At 57.1% G+C, this 22,752-nt stretch overlaps 1 protein-coding gene across 3 annotated transcripts; it reads left to right on the forward strand.

Moving 5' to 3' along the window:
* Positions 1-1,543: 1,543 nt before the first annotated feature.
* On the forward strand, positions 1,544-21,971 carry ADAMTS10 (ADAM metallopeptidase with thrombospondin type 1 motif 10). Of its 3 annotated transcripts, none has more exons than XM_087816865.1 (26): positions 1,544-1,599; positions 3,804-3,882; positions 5,141-5,327; positions 5,568-5,914; positions 6,261-6,417; positions 7,438-7,655; positions 9,535-9,618; positions 9,712-9,857; positions 10,242-10,285; positions 10,434-10,539; positions 10,627-10,773; positions 10,970-11,111; positions 13,955-14,062; positions 14,404-14,549; positions 14,637-14,700; positions 15,635-15,737; positions 15,994-16,127; positions 16,217-16,340; positions 17,134-17,214; positions 17,288-17,451; positions 17,545-17,671; positions 17,758-17,887; positions 18,255-18,459; positions 18,721-18,897; positions 18,972-19,131; positions 19,875-21,971. In XM_087816865.1, exons 3-26 carry the CDS (start codon positions 5,240-5,242, stop codon positions 19,982-19,984), a joined length of 3,312 nt encoding a protein of 1,103 aa, XP_087672991.1. In that variant the 5' UTR covers positions 1,544-1,599; positions 3,804-3,882; positions 5,141-5,239; the 3' UTR covers positions 19,985-21,971. The 3 variants fall into 3 exon arrangements, with proteins under 3 accessions (XP_087672991.1, XP_087672992.1, XP_016058950.1); XM_087816866.1 differs by having other exon boundaries at positions 17,762-17,887; positions 19,875-19,986; XM_016203464.2 differs by lacking the exon at positions 1,544-1,599 and having other exon boundaries at positions 3,730-3,882.
* Positions 21,972-22,752: the final 781 nt, after the last annotated feature.

Here is a 22,752-nt window from a genome sequence, read left to right on the forward strand (position 1 = left end):
GGGCTGAAGGCGGGAGCTTCTAGCATTAGGGCAAACAACGCAAAGGCAGCCACCTCTTGGATGGAGAAAGAGGGCCATAGAAGGCAGCTCAGGGCAGGCTCCCAGTAGGCCTGAGGGTAAAGAAGGGCCCTGTGGCCCAGCCCAGAGCTGGCTTACTGAGCCTTTTCCTCTTGGGGGCTCAGGAGGCCCTGGGAATAGTGGGTAGAAAACACCCTGCCCCTCTAGCCTGGCCTGGGTTGAGGACAGGGAGGAGGTGGAGCTACAAACTAGCAGGAGCTCCAGGAGACTGTTATTTGTGTTGTGCCTGCTGCATGCAGGAGCCCTGACCTGTCATTCCAAGTTCAAGACAAACAAAACAAATGTTTGCTGTTGATTGAACCCCACCCCCAGCGGCCCTATAAAGGTCCCATCACCACCATGGATGAGGCAACAAAGACTCAGAGAAGGCCAAGGGCAAGGCCAGGCTCTGCCTAGCTTCCTGGGGGCCAGGCCTGGAAAATGCCTGGAATTGTTAAGTCTGGGAAGCACCCCCTTTCCCCCTCCGGGAGAACCAGCCCCTGGCCAGGCACCTGGAAGCCTGTGGGGCAGCTGGCCACCTGGGGTTCCCATCTCACCCCTTCTGCAGTCATCCCCACTCACGCATTAGCTCCACATCTTTTTAGCTATGACCCAGAGTTTCCCCCGACCTCGACCCTCCCCCTCAGCTTTCAACCAACAACCCCCCTCCCCAGCTTTCACTCTTCCCCACTGTCCTCAGTTTCCTCTTCTGCAAAATGGGACTACCCAGGCCCAGAGCAGATCCAACCCCCAGAGGAGAGCTCGGGAGAGCAGGGAAAATTGAGATGGATTCAGCGGCTCTGGGCACAGTGCCTGGCACACGGGAGGCGCCCAATAAGTGCTTGTTTGAGGGAGGACTAGCTCTCAATAAATAACAGCTGTTGTCGATGCTGTAGATGCTGGCCAGGCAGCGGACTCTCTCCTCCCCCAGCCCTCCTCCCATTTCTTTCGCACCCCATTCCTTACCCTGACCCTCGACCCTATCTGCCTCCTCCTCCAGGCCCCCACCTCCTCCCCCCTTTCCATTCAACCTTCCCCCTCCCCCACCCACCCGGTTCCTCTTTTCCCCCAGGTCCCCTTACCCCCACCCAATTCTCCCTCCCTCTCCATTCCTCTAATCTTTCTCCCCTCCCCCACCCTCCCACCTTCTTCTCCCTCCCACCCCCCGCCCATCATCCCCGCCCTTTTCACCCCTCCCGGCCCATCCTTTCCTCCCCCATCCCCGCCCGCCCGATTCTCCCCATCCCCGCGGCGGGGCGCCAGGCCGGGCGGGGGGCCGGAGCTCCCGGGTCCCTGGCTCGCGTCCAGCCCGCGGCCCAGGCCGGGCGGCGGCGGCGGCGGCGGCGGCGGGCGGGGTTCTGGCGGCGCGCGGTTTGGGGGTTTTTTATAACCCTGGCTGGCGGCTCAGGAAGTGCCGTCCCCGCGCCCCCTCCCCCGGCCACGCCGCCGCGCTCGCTCCCTCCCTCCCTCCTCCCTGCGCCCGGCCGGCGAGACTGCGGCGGAGACGCGACTGAGGCCCCGGCGGCGGGCGGCCGGCCGCGGGTAACGGCGCAGGGGCTCGCGGGCCGGGCGGGGGGCCTGACTTCGGGGGACTTTGTGTGTCTGCGTCGGATGGGGACGGCCATGGCAATCGTCCCGCTGTGGGGGTTGTGTTGGTGCGCGGTGTCCCTAAGAGTGTGCGACACTGAGCTCTAGTGAGCGCCTGGTTGTGGTGTGTATGTGATGTGTGCGTGTGGACATCCACGTATGTGTGAGTGTGTCTCTGCATGTGTGAGTCTGCATGAAAATGTGTGTGTGATTGTGTGGGGGTGTTGTGTGTCTGCCTAAGTGTGTGTAAGCCAGCGTGTGTGCATAAATTGTATGCTGTGTGTGTCAATGTCTAGATGAGTGTGTGTTTGCAAACATCTGTGTTTTTCTCCGGGTGCATCTGAGTGTAACAGTGTGTAAATGCCTGTATGTAAGTGCCTCTGGGGTGTGTGTCAAGGTTTGTGGGACTTGGTTACTTTGTCCCTGGTCTGGTTGTGTGAATGAGTGTATACATGTCTGTGTGTGTAAGCCCGGGTGTGTGTTTGTGTGCCTGTGTTTGTCTCAAGGTTGTCTGTGTGTGTGTGTGCACGCACATAGGGCTGGGAGTGTGTAGTTGTGTCTCTGGGGTGTGTGTGTGTATTGAGTGTGGGGAGGTCCTTTGAGGGTCTGTGGCGTCCAGTTGTTGGTCCCCAGCTGCGCAGGTGGGGTCACCTACAGTGTCTGCCAGTGTGCATTTGTGTGTCTGGGTGTGAGAGTGGCGCCGCCCACTTCCCCCAAGTTGGTCAGGGAGGATACAGCCTTCTGTCTCAGGGTGTCGCCAGCCCATCCGGCTCCAGGCCTTTAATTAGTGGCTGGTTAGGGGGGACCCACTGGGCTGTGGGTAGGGTGGGGTGGGCAGCCAGCCTTTGTCTGCTGGCCTCACAGGGTCTGCCCGGCCAGATGTGCAGCGCCCGGAGGCAGCTGGCAGCCTGGGCTGGCGAGGCCTCTGCCTGGGCAGCTGAGGTCTTGGCCTCCACAGGGAGGCCCGGCAGCCCTGTCCTCCTAGCTGGCCCAGGAGGTCTGGGTGTGGAGCCACGGGTCCCTCCAGGATCCCGGGGAGGGGATGGAGCCTCTGTTTCCGGGCCTTTTCCGCCGGCATTTCCTCCTCCAGCTGCTGGCACCCTCCCCCAGGCTGGCTGCCTCCCTCCTGCCTTCTGGGAGGAGGGGCTGGGGGTTTGGCCTGGCCTGGGTATACATACACACACACACACACACACACACACAGGCACACAGGCACACACAGCCTCACATGGGCACATACACCCGCACAGTCACATAACAGTTACACCCATACACAGTCACGCTCTTGCAGCCACACACACACACCACAGTAAATCCCCTGCTGACATCTGTTGTCCCAGGCAGGCTTGGGCCCTGGAATCCCCTACCCCCCCCACCCCCCCCACCCCCACCCCCGCACAGCTTCATATTCCCCCTTCATACCCAATGACCCTCTAGTGGCCCCACCAATGCCTAGGGCAGGTCACACTTCCCAGCCACCCCAAAGGCTGGGCCACTGCCCCAGGCCATCTCCCCTGCCTTGCCCTACAGACACCTATGTGCCCTCCCCCTCCAGACCCCTATCCGCCCATCGGCATTCCCCCGCTTCTTCCACCCACTTATGCTGGATCCTTCAGCACTGCACCCCACATCCCACCTGAACTGGAAGCACAAAGGGGGTGTGAGGTTGTTGGGAGGAGGGGCTCAGCCTCAGAACAGGGATGAGACTTGAGGTGGGAGCAGGAGAAGAGGCAAAAAGACGGGGCAGCCAAGATCAGAGCCACAGAACCACTTAGGGAGGAAGATTCTCCACCACTGGGGGAAGGAGAGGGATAGGAGTGGGGGAGGGGTTCCAGCCTCTTGCAATGAAAATGCTGCCAGCTTGGCTTGGGGGAAGGGCCTTTAAGGCAGGAGGGGGCCCAGGGGAGTCCACCCAGGAAGGGCTTTGATCCCTGAGCTAGTCAAGGTCTCTCAGGATGGTATAGGGGAGAGGAAGGAGGAAATGGGGGGGGTGGCAAAAGGGGAGAGGAGGGAGCTTTGAAGGGTGGTGTGCTGGGAAAAAGGAAGGCTGAAATCCAAGAGGAAGTTCACTGGGTCCAGAGAGAAGGGCAGCATTTTCTCAGTGACCCCTGAACTCCACACCCAGCCTAGCTCCTTTTCACTTCCCTGCCCCTGTCCAGGCTCTGAAGAAGAAACAGAGGCCCAGAGAGGCTCACACACAGGGATCCCACACCGTGGCACTAACTGAAGCCCCCAGAGGTAAAAAACAAACAAAAAAACAAGGGGTAAACATCAGCCAGTTGAAGGGAGCAGCTGGGTCACAGAGTGCCAGAGAGTGAGCTCTCCATCACTGGAGGAGTCCAAGCAGAAGCGGGAAATGTTGGCTTCTAAGTCAGTATCTTACAGAAAACCTGGCTCTATCCCTCTGGAGTTGAACTGCACTGTTTGAGGATCAGCTCCCAGACTTGGCCAGGCTGCAAAGAAAACAAGACAGTGTGTGATTAAGGGGGAGGAGGGTGGAGACAGGAGGGACAGCAGGGTTTGGCACAGACTGGTGGCCCAAAGTGGTGTCTGTGTCAGGCTGGCCTGGGGCAGATACCAGAGGAATCCTGGAGCTCCCAGGAAGAATCTGAAGGGAGAGGAAGCAGGACTAGGCCTAGCTGGAAATGCAGGGTGGAACAGAGGTCACAGAGACTGAGACCATGATGTAGGGGATTCCAGCTCTGCTGGCATGGTAAACAGTGTTACCTATGGCAAAGCATCCAAAGGCATAGCCCCCAAAATGGGGTGGGGAGGGAGGAGCCAAGCACTGGCCTCAGGGTTAATCTAGGCCGAAATCTTACACTGACCCGCCTTGAAGTGTATGCTGTGCCAGTTTCCCCTTGCTGGCCTCCTGCCCCCTGTATATGAGCCTTGTGGTCCAGGATCCACAGCAAGCTCCTCCCTGCCTCCAGGCCTTTGATCCTGCTGTTCTCTGCCTGGTGCACCATCTCCTCTTCGTATGATTGGTGCCTTTTCATCCTTCACACCTCTGCTTCTGAGCTTCCCCATTATTTCTTTTAGAGAATGTGTCACATCTGAACTCTTGTTTGTTCATCTCTTCATTTACTTGTCTGTCATCTCTCACTCCTAGGAGACTGAGCCCAAAAAGGGAAGGCAGGGATTGTGTCCCTGTCATGTATAGTCATTACCCAGTGAATGGATCCTCCCAGGGTTATTGCAGAAATGAAGTGAAATGGTGTGAAATTGCTGAGGCCTATAGCAGGCACATAGTAGGTGCTCATGGAGCCAAGGTCCCTCTGTGTCCTAAGAGTGTAGGGAGGTTGCGGGGGATGGGATGGGGAGCTGCAGGGTAAGGAAATGTGTTTGGAATCTCCCAACCAGGGGAAATGCCTTGGGCATCCTCTAGACTAGGAGGAAGGAGCTACAGGTCACCCTGTCGGCCCGGTGAGGGACCTTGGCAGTGTGTGCTGGGCAGCAGGATCAGGCATCCCCTGACCCAGCTCCTCCCTCCTAGGAACCCAGTGATGCTGCCCAGGCTGTGAAAAGGGAAGGCGGCGCTGTGGGGGCTGCCGGCAGCCGGGGCTGGGGAGAGACATGTGGACACGTGGCCTCTATGGCTCCCGCCTGCCAGATCCTCCGCTGGGCCCTCGCCCTGGGGCTGGGCCTCACATTCGAGGTCACATACGCCTTCCGGTCTCAAGGTAGGGGTGGTCCAGGGGTGGTGGTGGGGAGGGAGCAAGGAGCTAAGGAGGGATCAGTGAGACTGGGACTGTAGTTGGGGGTGAGGAGTGCAAAGCCCTGGGGTCAGTCCAGAATCTTGGCAGCCCCATAACCTGGATTCAGGAGCCAGTGAAGCTAGCATCGTCTGCCCTGCAGCCAAGCAGCCAGGACACAGAAGTCCTTCCCAGGGCCCACCGCAGGCCTCTGATTCTCGCCTACAGATGAGTTCCTGTCCAGTCTGGAGAATTATGAGATCGCCTTCCCCACCCGAGTGGATGACAACGGGGCACTGTTGGCCTTCTCTCCCCCTGCCCCCCGGAGGCAGCGTCGGGGTACAGGGCCTGCAGCAGAGTCCCGCCTCTTCTACAAGGTGGCCGCACCCAGCACCCACTTCCTGCTGAACCTGACCCGCAGCTCACGCCTTCTGGCAGGGCACGTCTCTGTGGAGTACTGGACACGGGAGGGCCTGGCTTGGCAGAGGGCTGCCCGGCCCCACTGCCTCTATGCTGGCCACCTGCAGGGCCAGGCTGGCAGCTCTCATGTGGCCATCAGCACCTGTGGGGGCCTGGTGAGCAGAGGATTCTGGGAGGCAGGGAGGAAATGCCCATGAGTTTGGGAGTTAAGAAAAACACTTCCAAATATAAGTCAGAGAGGGAATCATAGGGGAAATGTTTAAAGCATTCTGATCTAATCAAAAGGATTAGCTAATTTAGGGTGCAGCTAAAGCAGTACTTAAAGGAAAATGAATATCCTTTAGGTCAGGCTGAAATATAACCAGCTGAACGTCACTCTTGAGATTATAAAAGGAATAGGACCTAAACCCAGGAAGGCTGAAGGAACAAAATAAAGAAATAGGGCACCTGAGGGCCTGGAACTGATCCAAGCCCTCTGTCTCATTCCCTCCCTACCAACAGCATGGCCTGATTGTGGCAGATGAGGAAGAATACTTGATTGAGCCCCTGCAAAGTGGAACCAAGAGGGGCCGGGGCCCGGAGGAGAGTGGCCCCCATGTGGTGTACAAGCGTTCCTCCCTGCGACACCCCCATCTGGACACAGCCTGTGGAGTGAGAGGTACATCTGTCTCTCTGGGGATGGGCAAAGGGGCTACACAACATCTTTACCTTGAGGCAGAGGGGGCAGCAGTGTCTCTTATCCAGAAGGTCAGCAAGCAGCTATGTGAGGGGAGAATTGACATCAGTCAGACAGTGGGGCAGGGGAACAGCCCATCCATCACTGGTGGTTCAGCAGTGAAACAGGCAGCTAGACAGCCATACAGGTGCTTGGGTATAAAACCATCTATCTCCAGGATTACTGTCTGATCAGACAGTTGAGCAGCAGGGTGATTGTAGCAGATATTCGAGCAGTTGCACAATTAAAATGCTAGGCAAAAGAAGGGCTCATCCACCATTCAGAAGGTCAGGTTCACAACCAGACTTGCAGGAGGACAGCTGTACGATTAGACATTTAGGAGATGGGAGAGTAAGAAAGCTAAACAATAACAAAATATTTACCAGGACAATCATACAACTAGAAAACTATAGCTGCCTGGTGGAAATGCAGAGCTCTGGGACATTCAATGAGTTGTGCAATTAGAGAGATTGGGAGTAGGATACTATGGCAGACAGACAGCCAGTCGGGTAGGTGGTCAGTGGACAGTCAGGCTAGAGTACAGTTGGGCAGTAAGACCATCAAAGGCAGTTGGTTTGTTGTACAGTCATATAGTTTTGCAGTGTGTTGATTATAAAGTTCCATATTTGGAAGGCCGAGAAGACATGCAATCGCACAGTTCCGGCAGTGAGTCCAGCTGCTACACAGACGTGCAGGTCGTGGGACTGTCAGGAAGTTGTATAGTCACACTAGTTGTCATGGTGTACTGGGCAGCTGTTCAGCTAGTTTGGCAGTAGGGCAGCCACATCGTTGTAGAACCAGATATCTAGTTAATGGGGCATTTCTAGAAACAGACATTGTACAACCGGAATGCCCAGTGGCAAAAGAACAAGATATTTGACAGCCCGTTGGGCAGGTGGACCAGCAGGCAGGGAATTGGACCAAAAGTGCAAGCAGTGTAGTGACCAGAAATTCTCCATCCAGATGAGAAACCATGGAAGGGGCGGCCGTGGTGGCTGCGCACCCTGAAGCCGCCGCCTGCCAGGCCCGTGGGCAATGAAACAGAGCGCAGCCAACTGGGTCTGAAGCGCTCCGTCAGCCGAGAGCGCTATGTGGAGACCCTGGTAGTGGCGGACAAGATGATGGTGGCCTACCACGGGCGCCGAGATGTGGAACAGTACGTGCTGGCCATTATGAACATTGTAAGTGCCTCCCCCTCCCTGGGAGTGAAGCCGTGAGAGTGTCACCATCCCACCTGCAATTCCTGACCTGAGGCTAGAGGAACAGAATACAGCGGGGACGGGGTGAGAGAGGAGGACTGCATAGCACAGTGCTTAGGAGCATCACTCTGAAGCCAGCCAGCCTGGGCTGGAATCTCAGCTCTGCCACTTTTTGGTTGTATGCCTTTGGACAAATGACCTCACCTCTGCCTTGGTTTACTCATATGTAAAGTGAGGATAATCATAGCACTCACTTCATAAGACTAAGGTGGATGCAGTGAATTGATAAAGCGCTTAGGACAGCACTTAGTGCACAGTAAGGGCTGCATAATTGTTTGCTATAGAAAAATCAGCATGGCCCGGGCCCGCTTTTCTCAGCGGTTAGAGTGTCAGCTCGTGCACCAAAGGGTCATGGGTTTGATTCCTGGTCAAGGGCACATACCTGGGTTGCAGGTTCCATCCCCAGCCTAATCGGGCACAAGAGGGAGGCAACCAATCAATGTGTCTCTCACGTTGATGTCCCCCATCTCCCCCTCCTCTCTTCCTCCCCCTCCCCCATCCCTTCCACTCTCTGAAAATCAATGGAAAAAATATCTTCAGGTGAGGATTAACAGAAAACAAAAACAAAACAAAAAAATCACACAGCCTGCAGGTACTTGTTGAGGTGACCGGTACACACATGGGCACACATCCATATGCTTACAGAGTTCTTGCTCATGCACCCACCTATGAATTCACATAGCTGACCTCACTGACCTACACTCAAGACATACTCAATACCTGTATTAGATCTCAAGACTCTGGACCTCTCTGAGCCTCAGTTTCCCCCTCTGTAAAATGGGGTTATAATAGTATCTGCTGCAGAGCATGAGAGTTGGTGGGAGGGAAACCAGATAGAGCACTTGGCACATTATAAGGGCTTGATGAGTGGTGTTCTTGTTGTACTAAAGCAAAAAGGGAAAGAAAAAGTTCAGACAGCCCGGCTGGACGTGCCTCAGTGGTTCAGCATTGACCTAGGATCCAGAAGATCTCGGTTTGATTCCCGGTCAGGGCAGGGCCAGCAGGAGGCAGCCAATCAATGACAACTTTCTCATCATTGATGTTTCTGTCTCTCTCTCTCCCTCTCCCTTCCTCTCTCTGAAATCAATAAAGATATAAAGAAAAAAAAAAAGTTCAGACAGATGCCCAATGTGTTGACATGATATCTTGTCTGATTCCACTACTTTCTTCCCCAGCACCCCCTCCCTCCTTTGGGTTTTCAAAGTTTCCTAAAACCTGCCGGGGTTTCCATGGGCTTCCACATTGGGGCAGTGATGTCCTAGGGCCCCAGGATCACTGCACGGTGTGGCTGCATCATTGATGCCCACTCACCCCGGGCCGCACCCTCCTTCCCTCTGACCACTGTTTCTAGAGCTTCGTGCCCCCGTACTGTAGTGATGCTCAGATTGGTACCTTCAGATAGCTATGGAATGAGGCACATCCCTCAGGCCACCTCTGGGCAGAGACACTCGAGGCGGCCAGGGGTTGGCAGGGGAGGGTTGAAGGACAAAAATACTGACTAGCTGAGCAAGGGTGAGTCAGAAAGAAACGTACTGGCAAGCATCCAGTGCTTTGCAGGCAGGCTTACCAGACTTGAATCCCACTTTTGACACCTACCAGCTTTGTTTCCTAACCTCTCAGCATCAGTTTGCTCATCTGCAAAATGGGAATGATCGTAATCATTCAAAGATATATGCACAGACTTAGCCTGAGGCCAGGCATACAGTAGGTATTTGATTAAAGTGAGCTATTGTCATTGTATTTCCATTTGCTACCCTGGACCCCTCTTAAGACTCCGTTTCTCTTGTTTCTTGGAGGTCAGGTTGCCAAACTTTTCCAAGACTCGAGTCTGGGAAACATCGTTAATATCCTGGTAACACGGCTCATCCTGCTCACGGAGGACCAGGTGCGGGGGCCCCACCCCTTCCCCTGCACTCCAGTGCTACCTGCCCTCTCCAGGGTGGTTGGCGCCCATGCACCTCACTCTGTCCATCCTCAGCCCACTTTGGAGATCACCCACCACGCCGGGAAGTCACTGGACAGCTTCTGTAAGTGGCAGAAATCCATCGTGAACCGCAGCGGCCATGGCAACGCCATTCCGGAGAACGGTGTGGCCAACCATGACACAGCGGTGCTCATCACGCGGTGAGGGGTGGGGAGGACTCCAAGATGTGGGCCAGGGGAAAAGTAATCCAGGGGACCATCCAGGTCCAAGCAGGGGATCAGCTGGTAGATAGAGAAGCTGGGACTGTTCAGCTGTCCCCTTGGGGACCAGAGATGGGAGGGGCAGCTGGGAGCCTAAGAATATGGGAAGGCGGGTATTGGGCCATCTGAGTGCTAATGCACTCCTTCACTCAGTCGGTCAGTCACTCATGCCCCCCGTTATCCCCAAGGCCAGCTGGAGGCAGAGCGTGAGGTTTTGGGTGAGCACCTCCCAAGCAGACCTTAACCCCAGAAACAGGCATTGTGGCACCATCAGGGCTTAGGGAGGCACCCCAGCTTCCTCATTGCCCTTCTCTCCTTCCACAGCTATGACATCTGCATCTACAAGAACAAACCCTGCGGCACACTAGGTACCCATGCCCCCTAGGTTTCAGGCACCTTTGAAGGCAGTGGGCTGGGTGGCCCTGGCCCTGGTGGGGGTGGGGACTTCACAGGGTGGATGGGCCTGGCCAACATAGCCCTGAGCCCCCAGCCCCACCCCACGTGCCTATTTCCCAGGCCTGGCCCCTGTGGGAGGGATGTGTGAGCGAGAGAGAAGTTGCAGCATCAATGAGGACATTGGCCTGGCCACAGCGTTCACCATTGCCCATGAGATCGGACACACGTGAGGCCAGGGGACACAGGAAGGGGAGGACAGGAGGGTCCAGGCAGGTTCATCGGCATCCAGCAGAGTCAACACTCCTCTCCCCAGGTTTGGCATGAACCACGACGGCGTGGGGAACAGCTGTGGGGCCCGGGGCCAGGACCCAGCGAAGCTCATGGCTGCCCACATTACCATGAAGACCAACCCATTTGTGTGGTCATCCTGCAGCCGTGACTACATCACCAGCTTTCTGGAGTGAGGATGGATCCACCTATCCTGCCTGGAAGCTCACACTCATGTTGCGGGGCAGGGGTCCTCTGGATACCAGGGCTGCCTCTGAGAAGGGTTGTGTCACCTGCAGGGGCTGCTCCCCGGGACCCCCACCCAGCTGGACCCCCTGAGCTCTTGGCCTGCAGCCCCCATCATGACAGCTGCTTTCCTCTTGCCACAGCTCAGGCCTGGGGCTCTGCTTGAACAACCGGCCCCCCAGACAGGACTTCGTGTACCCAACAGTGGCGCCCGGCCAGGCCTACGATGCAGATGAGCAGTGCCGCTTCCAGCATGGAGTCAAATCGCGTCAGTGTAAATACGGGGTAGAGAGAGCCTTCCTGCTTTCCTTCCTGGGAGGGGAGGGGGCTGCAGGGGTGGGTGACTCTACATGGGCACCCCCACCCCAGACAGTGGGTTTGGGAGAGCCAGGAAGGGGAGTGAGCTCCATGTGGCCTGGGGGCACAGAGGGGCCTGGGGTTATACAAATGTCACAGTCAGACAAGATTGGAGACAAAAATGGGATCTCCTGGCTCTCCAGACCCCTGATTTGGAAACTGGGCTGGGGAGAGACTCAGGGGCCACCTTCGGTGCAGCATATCAGGCTGCAGCAGAACTAAGGTCCCAAGAGCCCTAAGTGGGCCATTTTTAACCAAACATTCAGACGTGGTGGAAATAGTTTCCCTGGGGAAGAACCATTTTCCCCACTTGGCAAAAAACTGGACAGAGTCTTCCAGGGACACCCTGTCTGCACTCCCCACATCCCCTACCAACTGGTACACAGATCTGCTGGCCCCAATCCTTAGCTGGACAAGCTCTGAACCTCATGACCACTCCCCACTCTTTCCTGAGATTTAGACTCAGCTCCCAAAGCTCCGGCTGTGCATAAAGAAGTGAGCCAGGGGTCCTGCTCCCAGCTTCCCCCAGGGGGCTGGAGGTCTGCTGGCTTCCTGCTTCAGCCACCAGGGCCACCAGTTCAGCTGGGGTCTGCCCCTCTACTACCCACCTCTTCTAATTCCCAAAACACACCCCCCACCGCCTCACAGCCTCAGCCCTAGTAGCCTGACCCAGCCCCAATACTTCACACCCTCCAGACTCAAAAAATCAGAGTTTGCAAGGCCATGTCCAAGCTAAGGCCATGTTAACTCAAAACGGGGAGTAGACAGTTGTTAAAATGCCCTCACTTCATTTCAGTGCAAGACAAGGCGATAAACCCTGGATCAATTTACATGTAATTGGCATTCCTCTCTCACCCTCACACCCTAACTCAACTGGTAACTACATCACCCTCTAATGGATTCTAAAAGAATTCTGAAACTACCTTGAGCATCTTCTGTGCCCCAGGTATCCTAACGATGATGACAATGGTTGGCATTTACTGAGCATTCACTATATGCTAAGTACATGATATGTATTGTCTCATTTAAGCTCTTGATGATCCTATTATACCCACATTACAGATGAAGAGACTGAGGCATAAGGAGGCTATCTTTCCCAGAGTTGGTATTTGAATCCAGGTCTCTCTATGACTCCAAATTTTATAAAGGGGTGGGGATGGGGAGGAAGTGCCAGAATATCAAGCATGGGCCAGTGCTAGCTGTAGGTTGAATTGATTCTCTCTTTTATTTTTCCAAGGAACATGTTCCTGGCCCTCCTGGCAAAGGGGGAATTGTTGACTACATGTAAATTGGTTAATATGTGTAAGGAGTTGGGCTTACCTAGTGTCCTGTCCAGAGTTAGCTATGGTCATTATTATTCAGTGACAGGGCATTTGTGCAAACTCTTTCATATCTACTCTGTCACATGCCTCTCACCCTTTTATGTAGGCAAGGCCCATCTTGTAGATGAGGAAACTGTGGCCCAGAGAGGGCAAATGTGTTACAAGTGAGTGGCAGGATTGAAGCATCCATACATTCCACAGTGTGTCCTTGTGGGGAGGAGGGAAAGCAGGACTGGAAGAGGCGTTCTCTTTAAGAGGTGTCAGAAGTGGGATTGGAACATGTTACATTTTTACAAATGGCCAAGAGGACAGAAGCCAAGTGAAGCCAGAACACTAGGCTGAGTTTTTAGCTGAGAAGTACCCTCTGAAGGGGCAGAAGGCAGGGACTCTGGATGATGTTTGAGGGAGCAGATCTCAGGACAACCCTCCAAACTCTTTATGTGTGTACAGGTATCTCTCAGAAGCTGACCCCGAAAAGGTCCTTTCCTATGGCCACTGAGTGGTCCAATCCCAAAACTTGGAAGGATTACATTCAAAGAGGAGATTACATGTGATTATAAAAAGGAGACTGAAGGATCTCCACAGGGGGAAGACCCTGGGGGCTGGGCAGGATCTAAGCTAAAGAGTCTAAGATTTGGCCACACCTGAACCCAGTAGGGTTTGTCCAGGGACATTAACCTGGACCTAAAGGGTCAGAGTGACTTCCTGGGGCTGGTATAGGACTTGCTGCTAGGTCCTGGCCCAGCCCAAGCGGGATTCAGACAGTAAGAATGCGGACTGCTTTTTCACTGATGGAAACAGGAATGTCCCACACAGATCCAGCCTGGCCTTGTCCTCTCCTAACCCTCCATAGATTAAAACCTTTGGGAACTTCTCCAGTTCAAGTGAAGGGAACCACCCACTGGAAAGAAGTTAGAGATGGAGCCCTGACTTGAGCCTTCTTCCAGGCCTGATCTCTCAGAACCACTGCTCTTCCGTGGGCTGCTTTGCCCATCCCAAAAAGGAATCCAGAATCCTTCCTCTTCCTTCCTCAGCAATCCCATGTTTCCTTCTAGAAACTCAGGAGGTGCCAGGGGCTGAACTGAAAAGGGGCTCCATCATAGACCCTTCAGAGGCCTGGGTTTAGTAACCAGGCTGCCCTTTAGTAGCTGTGTAATCTTCAGCAAGTGACCCTACCTGTCTGAGCCTTGGTGTTCTCACAGTAAAATTGGGATAATGATGTCACGGGAATTTATGGCGCACGTAGGTGTTCAGTGAGTGCAGTGCACATGTAGGCAGAGAGGAGGTCCCAGGCCATGCCCTGCTAAGGTAGCCAAGAAGATTCCCTGAGACCCAGGAGAGGAGCGTTGGGGCCCCGCTGCCCGGCTGGCAGTGAGCGGGTCGCCTGGGTCCCGTGCCCCCCGAGGGAGGACTGGGGGGGCGAGCTTGAGCGGGCGTCTTGGCCCGCAGGAGGTCTGCAGCGAGCTGTGGTGTCTGAGCAAGAGCAACCGGTGCATCACCAACAGCATCCCGGCGGCGGAGGGCACGCTGTGCCAGACGCACACCATCGACAAGGGGGTGAGCGCGGGCCGGGCCCCCTGGCCTTGGGCCGGCCCCTCCCACCATGTCTCGCTGCCTGTTTCAAGTTGTCACTTGGGCTCTGGCCACGCCTGCTCCCTGCAGGCCCCGCCCCTAGCCTGGGTCCGACCCCGCACCGTCTCCAACCCCCGCGCCCCCCGAGTGGAGCTTCCTGCCCCTTCCTTGACAGCTGTCTGGTTCCCTGGCCACACCCCTGTGCCACCCGACTGCGCCCTGGTCCCCGGCTGAGACCTCCGGTGGGGGGAGGGGCGTGCAGGAATGGGCACCAGTCCCCCGAGGGCCTGCTGGGCTGGGCTCACCCTTCCCCGTCCCCCCCACAGTGGTGCTACAAGCGGGTGTGCGTCCCCTTCGGGTCGCGACCTGAGGGCGTGGATGGGGCGTGGGGCCCATGGGCCCCGTGGGGCGACTGCAGCCGGACTTGCGGCGGTGGCGTGTCTTCCTCCAGCCGGCACTGCGACAGCCCCAGGTCAGTCCTCAGCACCCCCTGCAAGGAGATGGAGGGGACGGCCCCCTCCTTCCCCTGCCCCATCCCCTGTTCCCTCACCCTTTCTAGGCCAACCATCGGGGGCAAGTACTGCCTGGGAGAGAGACGGCGACATCGCTCTTGCAACACTGACGTGAGTTCCCCAAGCCCCATCCCTCTGGAGCAAAAGGCATAAATCAGTTTCCAGTGAGCCCCCGCAGGCCGCAGGCCTTCTGTCTCTGCCCCTCTACACATGCCCCCCACCCCAGTCCCAGTTACCCCCTGGCACCTCCCCAGGGATCTGGCTCCTTCCAAATCTTCCAGTAGATGAGTCTTCCACGTAGAAATAATCGACCCCACCCCCATCCCCTCCCTTCAGAGCCCAATTTCCCAAAAGAGCCCTGCCCCAAAGCTGTTCCTGAGCTCCCTGTCACCAAACCCAGTAGCCACGCTTTTCCGTCTCTGCTTGTGCCCTCTTCTGACCAGGGACTACGCCTCCTGTCCAAAACTCCCGCCTCGCCTGCGTCACCAAAGTCCTGTGCTCCCAGCCCCTCCTAGGCTGTGCTTTCTTGTCTCCTTTTCTCAGCTTCCCTGCTGCCCCTTTTCTAAAGCTGGGGTTCCCCATGGCTGCATCCGGGTATAAATGCATCATGTGTGCACACCCAGTAAGCACGAGGCTTACTGCATAGGGGGTGCAGAGCTATTGAGGGGTGGGCTCGTGTCTCTGAGGAGTCCACATGCCCCTCACACTCACAAAGAGCTGGGCACCTTCCCCAATTTGCCTCGCTCCTTCCTAGTTCCGCTCTCTCAAGAAAGGTCCCAGGGTCTGAAACGAGAAACCCGGGCATCATCCCCAGCTTGCATCTGACATCTAATGGGTCACCTAGTCCCATCTCAGCCCCACTGCCTGGACCTAGCCCAGGCTACCATCCAGTCCTTCAAGCCTCCTCCCTGGCCTCCCGGCCTCCAGCCTCCTCCAGCCCCTCTCCCCATCTCTGCTCTGAGCATTAGTTCCTCACCCAGGGCCTCTGCCCTAACTCCATCCCTGGACACCTGGCCTCCCTCCCTCTCCCATCTCATGCCCCCAGGACTGTCCCCCTGGCTCCCAGGACTTTAGGGAAATGCAGTGCTCCGAATTTGACAGTGTCCCCTTCCGTGGAAAGTTCTACACGTGGAAAACATACCGAGGAGGTGAGTTGGGGCTTGGGAAGCCATGGGAGCATCCAACAGCAGGTGGATACAGCACCATGGGGTCTGCCCTGAGCCCTCCTCTCGCCCAAGGAGCCAGAGTGCCAGACTGGACGCTGGGAACCCCCATTCCGTCTACCTAGCCTGCCCAGTCTTCATGGATCTGGGGTCTGTCCCTCTTGGCCTTACCTCCCCCAGGGAGCAAGCAGGGAGCCCCAGGGCCTCCTGGCCCTTGGTCTGATGGGACCATGCCCCCCAGGGGGCGTGAAGGCCTGCTCGCTCACCTGCCTAGCAGAAGGTTTCAACTTCTACACGGAGAGGGCAGCAGCCGTGGTGGATGGGACACCCTGCCGCCCAGACACGGTGGACATTTGTGTCAGCGGCGAGTGCAAGGTGGAGGGGACTCCCAGAGAGAGGGAGAGGGATGGGGGGATGGAGGGATAGCACCTCACTGAAACCCCCACCACTGCTGGTCTCCCCAGCACGTGGGCTGCGACCGGGTCCTGGGCTCCGACCTGCGGGAAGACAAGTGCCGAGTGTGTGGGGGTGACGGCAGTAGCTGTGAAACCATTGAGGGGGTCTTCAGTGCAGCCTTCCCTGGGGCTGGTAAGATACTCTCACTTCCCTGTCACACTCCCCCCGGGCTGGAGGCGACGCTGGCCCCACCACAGTGGTCAAGATTAGCAAGTTCTCAGATCCAGGGACCCAGTGGAGTGCTGAGACCCCAAAAAGTCTTGGGGACCCGACGATGCCTCAGATCAGGGTCAGGGACTGGCTTGGGCTCTGGAGTCTAAATGTTGACAATTAAAATGTCCAAGGGCGTGGGAACCCAAATCTCTCCCCTCCCCCATCCAGGGGGCCTCCTGCTCAAGTGTGGTTCAGGAGACAGTGTGAAGGTCCAGGCAGATAACCCAGGACTGGGGACACAGGCAGGCAGGGACAGCGGGTTCCCAGGGGCCCATAAGTGGTGAAGCCCACTGCAAACCCTACTCCAACTGAAAAAACCACCATGTAACCCTGTGTGGGTCGGGGCCTCCACAGTGCCCTCTCCTCTCTGCCCAGGCCTACACCTGCTGCTTATTGGGGTAGGTGGCGGAAGGTGGGGCAGATCAGGCCATTTTGGTGGTTAGAGAGGCAGGAAAGTTTGGTTCAAATCCCAGCCCAGCTACTTCCTAGCTGTCAAACCTGAACAAGTAGCTTTGCTTCTCTGAGCCTCAGTTTTGTCATCTGTGTAATGGGCGTGATGACATGTACTCCCTGGGGCTGGAGCTAGGGACACAGTGTGATGTCCCCGTAAGTGCTTAGTAGAGTAATGGTTAGCCGCTATCATTCAGGGCTGAAGGAGGCAGGCAGGTGTGGGGGATGGACCGAGTGGGTGACACCTAGCTTCACCGTCCAGGGTACGAGGAAGTCGTCTGGATCCCCAAAGGCTCCATCCACATTTTCATCCAGGACCTGAACCTCTCCCTCAGTCACCTGGGTGAGATGGAGGTGAGGGGATGAGGCTTGGGGGTAAATTTGGCTGGAATTTTGACTCCTGCACTATCCCCCAGCCCTGAAGGGGGACCAGGAGTCCCTGCTGCTGGAGGGGGTGCCCGGCACCCCTCAGCCCCACCGCCTGTCCCTGGCTGGGACCACCTTTCAGCTGCGACCGGGGCCGAATCAGACGCAGAGCCTAGAAGCCCTGGGACCCATTAATGCATCTCTCATCATCATGGTAATGGCGGGAGCAAGGTGCAGGAAGACATTAGCACCCTAGTGGAGACTCCAAACTTGACTTCCTTTTGATGGACTCCCACCTCACCCCAAGGTGCTGGCCAAGACAGAGCTGCCTGCCCTCCGCTACCGATTCAACGCGCCCATCATCCGTGATGCACTGCCCCCCTACTCCTGGCACTACTCGCCTTGGACCAAGTGCTCTGCCCAGTGTGCCGGTGGTGAGGCCGGGGTGGGGCCAGGGGGTGGGCACTAGTCAACTGACCTGAACGGGGCAGGGCTGAGTGGGCCTCTCCCCTGCCCCCAGGCAGCCAGGTGCAGGCAGTGGAGTGCCGCAACCAGCTGGACAGCTCAGCCGTGGCCCCCCACCATTGCAGTGCCCACAGCAAGCTTCCCAAGAGGCAGCGGGCCTGCAACACAGAGCCCTGCCCGCCTGAGTGAGTACCTGCCAGGGTGCAGGGCGGGGGTGACAGGTACTGCTGTGACAATGCTGCTGAGATCAGAGGAGCAAGTGGTCCCAGGATTGGGGTGATGTGTTCCCCAAAGTAGAGTCAGTGCTCTCCTGGAATCGGAGTCCATACTCCCTAGTCAAGTGCAGGTGGTCATTTTCCTTTAGGGTGATGTGCCTCCCTGCCCCCAATGTGGGGACAGGGAAATGATGTTCCAAGTGCAGGCTTGGGGCTGCTCCTTGCAGGAGCAGCAGTGATCCGGGTGCCAGTTTCCATATGATGCTGGCTTGCGGGGGAGGCTATGCTAGTGCCCCAGGGTCCGGGCACTGCTCTCAGACTCCCATGTCCCCCGCAGCTGGGTTGTGGGGAACTGGTCACGCTGCAGCCGCAGCTGTGATGCGGGTGTGCGTAGCCGCTCTGTTGTGTGTCTGCGCCGCATGTCGGCTGCCGAGGAAAAGACCTTGGATGACAACTCGTGCCCGCAGCCGCGCCCACCCGTCCTGGAGGCCTGCCACGGCCCCACCTGCCCCCCGGAGTGGGCCGCCCTCGACTGGTCAGAGGTCAGCACCCCTTCCCACCTTTGCCCAACTCGTTCCCTGTGCAGCACAGGGCAGGATCTGGGTACCGGGTGCCCATTGAGGTGCCCCTCCGTTGTCACAAGCGCCTCCTGCTAGCCCTAGTGGACCACCCTTGACTGGTCCGAGGTTAGCTGGCCCCTCCTCCCCACCCACTGGACCAGCAACATCCACTCCACTCCCTGTGCTTGTGGGGAAGGGAGGGGTGACGGCCCACTGAGCATGAAACGCCCCCTCCAACTGCAGTGCACCCCCAGCTGCGGGCCGGGCCTCCGCCACCGAGTGGTCCTTTGCAAGAGCGCAGACCACCGCGCCACGCTGCCCCCCGGGCACTGCCCACCCGCAGCCAAGCCGCCAGCCACCATGCGATGCAACTTGCGCCGCTGCCCCCCTGCCCGCTGGGTGGCAGGGGAGTGGGGTGAGGTAGGTGGGCGCCCCTGGGGGATGGATGCCAGGACGGGGTGGCTGGGTGGTGGCTCATCCTAGGTGCCCCACAGTGCTCCGTGCAGTGCGGCCTCGGGCAGCAACAGCGCGCGGTGCGCTGCTCCAGCCACACCGGCCAGCCTTCACGAGAGTGCGCTGAGGCCCTGCGGCCACCCGCCACGCAGCAGTGCGAGGCCAAGTGCGACAGCACGCCCCCTGGCGACAGCCCTGAAGGTATGTGAGCCAGGGGCCAGGGGGCACCAGGAGGGCCCTGTCCAGAGGAAGCAGCGGGAGACCTTCCCCAACCACCGAAATGCCTTTTTGGCTCTTCCGGGCCAGCCTCACTGTCCCCTCACTACAGACATTTATTAACTGCCACTGTGTGCCAAGTGTTTCAGGCACCTGATCCTTTAAGGGGGCTCAAACTTGGGTCACACCCCCAGCCACCTCCATGATCTCCGACTTATTCATTTCCACCGATAGCATTATGTGCCTAATGCTCTTTCTTTAAAGCAGAGTTTCTTAACCTCAGGTACTATAGACGTGTTGGGCGATATGATTCTTTGTCGTAGGGCTGCCCTGTGAATGCAGGATATTTAGCCGCATCCCTGACCTCTACCAGCCTGATGCCAGTAGGACCCCTCCCCCTAGTGGTGAAAATAAAAAATGTCTCCAGACATCGCCAAGTGTCCCCTTGGTGGGGGGAGAGGCACATCCTCTTGAGAACCACTGCTTTAAATATACCCATTTTTTCTACCTAAGTAAAAGTTTTTGTAGCAATGGATAACTTATTCCAGGCACAGGGATCAAACTGCCTGGGTTCGCCTTCCACCTCTTGCTCTCGTTTTCTCATGTATCAGCGGGTAAAAAATACATTCACTTGAGAGGATGCCGCATTAGAAGGGTGGAATGAAATAATCCACGTGAAGCGCAGGGGCTCCCAGACCTGATTTCCAACCCCGTCCCGCCCTCTACAGAGTGCAAGGATGTGAACAAGGTCGCCTACTGCCCCCTAGTGCTCAAATTTCAGTTCTGCAGCCGAGCCTACTTCCGCCAGATGTGCTGCAAAACCTGCCACGGCCGCTAGAGGGCAAGCAGCCCCTTAGCCACAGCTGAGCGCCAGCTTGGGGGTGGAGGGGCCGGCTGCCCCTGGCCAGCCTGCAGGAGCCCGGAGGGCAGGCGCTGGGAGTGAAGGGTGAGATGGCACCGGAAGTTATTTATTGGGAACCCCTGAAGGGCCCCTGGCTGGGAGATGGAGAGGGGCTGGCCACCCCCAGGGCCCCTCCTCAGCTCCTTTCCTAGTTCACAGTGAGACCCCCTCCAGGGTGGGCTGGAGAAGGGAACAACTGTTCGACTTAGCGCCCTTTTCACCCACCCCTAGGGAGCACCCCAAACTCCCCCACCTTTGATCGGAATACATACTGTGAAGAGTGGGGGTAGGGAAGGGGGGTCAGCAGGTGCCCTGACCCCCAGCACTGCCCTATCCCTCCACTCTGGGCTGGAGGGGGTCTATGTCTGCCACGGGGGAGAGGGGATTAGTGCCACCTCCCTGATGCCCTCCCCTTGACAACACCAGCTACAGGGGTGGGTTAGAAGAGGTGGTGCCCGGCCTGCTCCAGGGGGACCCCAACATCCACACCACCCCCATGATGGTGCTACAGGCCCTACCCTGGGGTCCACACACCCCTTGCCAGGAAGTGCTACATCAATAAAGTTCTGTCTTGTGTAGATTTCCGAATGTGGTGTGTGTGTGTCCCTACCCCAGACTGGAGCAGCCCCAGCATCCTGGAAGGGGGCTTTTACCAACACAGACTAGAGCCCAGTGATCTTAGGACAAATGTACAGCTTCTCTCAGAGTCTCTCACAGTCTGAGACACTAGCACCTGTCATCCCGGCCACCACACTCCTGGTCACTCCAAAAGCTCCAGCCATACCTGCCTTTGTTGAGCTGTTTCCTCAGCGAGGTGTACCTTCCCCTTCCCTCTTTACCTGGTTAACTCCACCTCACCCTGCAGCCTCAGCATAAGGTTGCCTTCTCCCAGAAGCCTTCCTGTATGCCCCAACAAAGTGGGGGTCCTCCTGCCTGTGTATTGACTCCTAGTGCCTGGAGGCATTTCCTGAGGTTGGCAGATGCCAAACCAATCCTGGTAGCAAACGTGCACAAGACTCAGAAAAGGGGCCTCAAAATATGAAGCCACAAGGGGGCAAACACGTCTTGGCGACCTCTAGGTAGATGCTGTGCAACACTGGACTGCAGGGATATCCGGGTCCTCCCACCTCCCTGCCAGGCTTTCCCAGCCACTTGGCTGCTGCCTCTGGCGCCTCCTTGCTGTGTGGTACTGCAGGGTGAAGACCTCTCAGAACTTCCATTTCCTCAATTATCAAGAGACCAGTACATGGCCTGCTGATTTCCCCAAAATCAGGCCATGGGCTCACACGTGATGGATCCAGTGTCTGCCAGATGCTGCTGGGAGGGCCTGCATCCCCGTTTTATGATGAGAAAATGGGAGGAAGCTGGAAGTAGCAGAGCTGAGGGTTAAATCCATATCTGACCTCCAAAGTTGAACCTTTCAGGTACACCCATCTCCTGGTACCCTCCACTCCCGTTGCCCTTCTCCTGACACCCATGTGTGCGTGCGAAGACTGTTCTAAAGGAAGGACCATCGCAGGCTGCTCTGGAAGCAGGTGTTCGTTCAGGGACCCCAGAGAAGACACATGTCTGAAGTGGTTTTATAGAGACCTGGGCAGCTCAAATGCTTCCTGGGGCCCACCCTTAACAGAGCGGTGAATCCTGTAGCCAACTGACCTGTGTGTTCCTTCCTGTAGCCCCTGTCCCCAGAGGGTTGGAGAGGGGGCCTTCTGGGGTCTGGTAGCAGCTCCCATCAATCCTTGACCTTTTCCTTCATGCTCAGAGCCTCAAACTGCCAGCTCCCTCGGCCCTGCCAGTTCTGGAGCTCTCTCCCCGCCCCTGGGCCTCGCTTCCCTCCCCTGTAGCTGCTGGCCCCTCCCGCCAAAGGAAGTGAAAGGGGGGGCGCTGTAAGAGGAACTAGGGCTGGGAGTCTGGTGAAGGAGAGGGAGCAGGGCCATGCCTGACCTACCCCCCGGAGCCCCCTGAGCCTGCACCCCTGCCACGACCCATTCAGGCACCCCCCAGAAACCCAGACACCACCTCCTACCATGGTAAGTCCTTCAAGGCGGTGGGCCCTGAAGTGCAGGGGTGGGGGTTACCAGGGGAGGTGCCCTAGAGGCCATCATCAGAAAGTGGAGCCATGGGAAGGGGCACAGCAGGCCCTTTAGGGGTCCGTCCCTCCATGCAGCTCAGGTGCCCTCAGCATCCTTCACCAGGACCAAACTCCCATGTAATGGACAGGATGCCAGGATAATGATGGGAGACCAAGAAATAAAGGACAGAAGGTGGCCCTGAAGGATCACACAGTGTCTGCTAGGAGAGGGACATACCCCTTTCTTGGGACTTAGGAAATCTGGTTTTCAGCTCAGCTTGGTCCCTTATCTCCCCATGTGGTCCTGGGCAAGTCACTTCCCCTCCCTGGGCCTCAGTTCCCACATATGTCATATTTGGAAGTCAACAGAGATGTGGAAAGTGTTTTGGGAACCTCAGTTGAAACTTCAGAGGGTCTGGGTTCAGCCACTCTGAGTCCACATCTGCAAGGGGAAGCTGTGTCAAATGGGCGGTGGGGTGCAGTGACGGTGTAGTGACAGCATGCCTGTGCAGGTGACAGGTGGTCTAGCTGTAGCGAGCACAGAAGCAGATGGTGAGATACAGCACATCTACACCACCACTGGTACCCTTCCTTGTGAAGGTGGCAAGGGAGACACTGCAGCCAAAGGCATCCT

The sequence above is a fragment of the Miniopterus natalensis genome, chromosome 4 (genome assembly GCF_054644295.1).
Source record: "Miniopterus natalensis isolate mMinNat1 chromosome 4, mMinNat1.hap1, whole genome shotgun sequence".
Lineage (NCBI taxonomy): Eukaryota > Metazoa > Chordata > Mammalia > Chiroptera > Miniopteridae > Miniopterus > Miniopterus natalensis.